The 3,294-nt window shown below is 57.8% G+C and overlaps 1 protein-coding gene across 1 annotated transcript in view; it reads right to left on the bottom strand.

Annotated features, from left to right (window-relative positions):
- Positions 1 to 2,846, bottom strand: part of LOC104281482 (alanine--tRNA ligase, cytoplasmic-like) — a gene marked incomplete at its 5' end in the record, with an annotated part of 3,848 nt that extends 1,002 nt beyond the window's left edge. Inside the window, 6 exons of the mRNA XM_009879489.1 lie at positions 130 to 238; positions 680 to 864; positions 1,141 to 1,347; positions 1,495 to 1,608; positions 1,921 to 2,099; positions 2,702 to 2,846. Of these exons, the coding sequence (XP_009877791.1) occupies positions 130 to 238; positions 680 to 864; positions 1,141 to 1,347; positions 1,495 to 1,608; positions 1,921 to 2,099; positions 2,702 to 2,846 (939 nt within the window). The remainder of the gene's footprint in view (positions 1 to 129; positions 239 to 679; positions 865 to 1,140; positions 1,348 to 1,494; positions 1,609 to 1,920; positions 2,100 to 2,701) is intronic.
- Positions 2,847 to 3,294: the final 448 nt, after the last annotated feature.

Below are 3,294 nucleotides of genomic sequence, written 5' to 3'. Positions count from 1 at the left end.
ACCCCACCTGCCTCGGCCGACCCCGCCCCCCGAGCTCTCTCTGGGCCTGTAGCCCCCGCAGCAGCATCCTTCTCTGCGCTGTGAGGTGCAGGGTACGGATTTCACGGGATCTCTCCTGCCCTCCCTTACCTTCCGAGCTTCAGCCCCGGTGACCGCGACTATCCTCCGGATGCCTTTAGCGATCGCTTCTTCTGAAACGATCACAAAGGGGCCGGCGTGGCTGGAGTTCTGCAAGTGCCTTTGGAAAGAACCCAGAAAGAGAACCCGGAAAGTTAGAAGCCCGAGGGAGAGTTAGAAGCCCCCGTCAGAAGCAGGAAACAAGAAAACCTCCCTGCCAGGGAGAGGCAGCAAGCATGGGGATGGACATAAAAACCCATCCAGTAAGGGTGGGGACAGGCAGAAAACTCAGCGTCGCTGCTGAAAGCAGAAGAGCAAGGAAAAGGTGGAAAAGGCTACGTCCCCAGCGCTGTCAGAGACTAAGCAGGGACAGCACACAGGCAGCTTCCCTGCTTGCAAAACCTGATTTTAAGCACAGCGTGAGTCAGGACGGGGAATGCGCAGGCACATCACCACCAACGCCTCCAGCTGTGCCCAGCACACGGCCACAGCACTCACAAAGCAGCTCAGGAGGCGTTTTTGGCCCCCAGGCCGATTTCTCCCGGCCCCTCTGGATACTCACGTCCCTCCGCAGAACTCGACAGAAGTGAGGGAGCCCGCGGGCCCCGAGGGGTCGGCCAGCAGCTCCTCCACGGGGATGCCGATGGAGACCACGCGCACGGGGTCGGGGTAGGTCTCGTCGAAAACGGCCCGCAGCCCTTGGATGGCTTTGGCTGCTGCGAGAGGGCAGTCCTTGGCGTACACAGCCTGCAGAGGACAGGAAAGGGCTGAGGGTAAGAGCCGGCCCTGCATTCCCAGGGAACCCTGACTTCCTAAAAGTGAAGGATTTCACCCCGCACCAGGGCTGGCTGAGCTGCAGGGATGGCAAAGTCTTCGACAGATGCCCCATCTTCAAAATTCCTGACACCTGCTCAGACTCCCCGTACACGTTTGAATGGTTTCGAACCACAGACTCCTGAACACGGCGTCCTCCAGGGTCTGTCCTGGCACGAGACAGAGCAACCCTGAGGACAAACCACCTACCTTTGCCTCCTCAATCATCTCGTTGGCGATCCCTTCGACTTTCTTGATTTCCTGGGTTGACAAGGCTCCCTTGGCCGTGAAGTCGAACCGCAGCCTGTCCGGTGCAACCAGCGACCCTCTCTGGTCAGCTTCCCCCAGAACGGAGCGCAGGGCGAAGTTGAGGATGTGGGTGGCCGTGTGGTTGCTCATGACCGGCCTCCGCCTGGCCTGGTGGAGAAAAAGCCACTCTTAGATGGGGTGCTGGCAGTGCGGAGCCTACACCCAGGCCCCTAGAGGGGTGTCGATGAACAGAAAGGAGACAAAAATCCAGGGCAGAAGAGATGAGGCCGTGCATAACATCATGTCTTAACTCACCTCATCAATAGACAGGTGGACCTGATCCCCGACTTTCAAGTTTCCATACAGAGTTCCTATGTGAAGCACGTAGCCGCCCCGGACCTGCACATTCTTCACTGTGAATTCTGTTTTCTGGACAAAAAGGGAGATGTTAGGAGGGAGAAAAGGCCGAGGGGAGCCAGAGGTCTGAGCTGCAAGTGGAAAGGTCTCAGCTGAGAGCCAGGCTGGTGTGTGTGGTAGGAAAGAGCCGAGCCTCCCCCAGCACAGGTCACAGGGCCACAAAAGTGGGGAAATAAATGAAGGCTGGGCATGGTGAAGGGAGCACAGCGGAGCTCCAAGAGCTCCCCATCGCCGTCCTTCTGCACGGCAATCCCAGCACCAGGAAACTGCTGGAGCTTGCTCGGCCCCTTCTCCTCCTCCACCCAGGCTCTCGGGCCCACTCACATCCTCCCGGCCGTCGTCGTCCTTGACCATGTAGCCCTCGTCATAGATCTGCCCGCCCTGCTCGGCGTAGAAGCACGTCCGGTCCAGCACTATCCCACACTCCTGGCCAGTGGATACCTCCTCCACAAACTTCTTCTCTCTGCGGATGGCTTTCACCGTGGCCACGAGGCTCCCAAAATCTGCCACCGGGACGACAAGGAGCATCAGTAAAAGAGTAAAAAACTTGCGGACACCATGTGGGAGCAGAACTTTGTTACCTATTGCAGGAGCTTGTGGCAGGGGGTAAGAAGAAAGAACCAGGGCAAGAGTTAGGTGGGTAAGAGGGATTTTCATTTAAGTGTCTCCTCCTTCCACACCCACACAGTAAAAGGCAGCAGCATCCACGCTACGAGCCTGGAGTCTCCTGAATCTCCACCAAAGCAAAGAACTAGCAAAAGAGCCAGAGCAAACGAGCCAAGGACCCTCTGACAGAAGCTGTACTCTCCTGCAGCGCTGGCAAAGGAGCAGCTGAGAAAGGCAAAGAGGGGTGTGGAGACACTCAGCTGCAGGGGACAGGATTTCCCTGAAGTTGGCAATAATGGGCCTGAACAGCACAGCAGCCCTTGAACAGTCCACCCTTCCCTTTCCCTGCTCCATTTGTAACAAGCGAGTTATTCACCCGCACGTCCTTTTCCACTCCCACCTCTGTGTCCCAGGAAAAAAGAGCACGGAGGGGGGATCTTGTCGAGGTGCCAGCAAAGGTTTGGCAGCAGAGGATGATTCCCAGAACGTTTTGACGCACCGTAGGTCCCGCTGGGATCTGAAGCGTAGCTGTATTTTGGCGAGTCGTCGGTCACCTCCAGCCCTCGGGCCCTCAGCTCTTCGATGGCGTAGATGTCCAGCATGATGAGGTCCTCCCCTCCAGCGCCCTTGCCCTGGGATTTCAGCTGCCAACAAGAAGCAACAAGTTCCAGGAAAAGCCGCCTTGGCGCTGGCCCACGCACATCTCGCTGACATCCCTGAGAGCTCCTGGGTTTAGAGCAGCCTCAGCTGCACAAAAAGACGCGGACCCCAACAACCGCGGTGCCGTGCCTTGGTCCTTCTCACAGGATACGTAGGGTGTGAGCAGACCCAGGGAGCAAGGAGCAGACTCAGGACTGCAAACTACGAGGGAATCCTGCCTGCCACTCTCAGACCAGCTCTTTCTATTGGGTTTGCCTGGCCACATCTCGGTGGTGGAGGGGCTGCAGGGGTGGCTTCTGCAAGAAGCTGCTGGAAGTTTCCCCTGAGTCTGACAGAGGCGATGCCAGCCGGCTCCAAAGATGGACCCGCCCCTGGCCAGGGCTGAGCCTGTCGGTGACGACAGGACAGGAACACCTCTGTGAAAACATATTT

Source organism: Apaloderma vittatum, unplaced genomic scaffold (assembly GCF_000703405.1).
Source record: "Apaloderma vittatum isolate BGI_N311 unplaced genomic scaffold, ASM70340v1 scaffold23352, whole genome shotgun sequence".
Classification (NCBI taxonomy): Eukaryota; Metazoa; Chordata; class Aves; order Trogoniformes; family Trogonidae; genus Apaloderma; species Apaloderma vittatum.
Note: the sequence above shows the minus strand (reverse complement) of the source record. Positions and strands in the feature narration are given on the sequence as shown.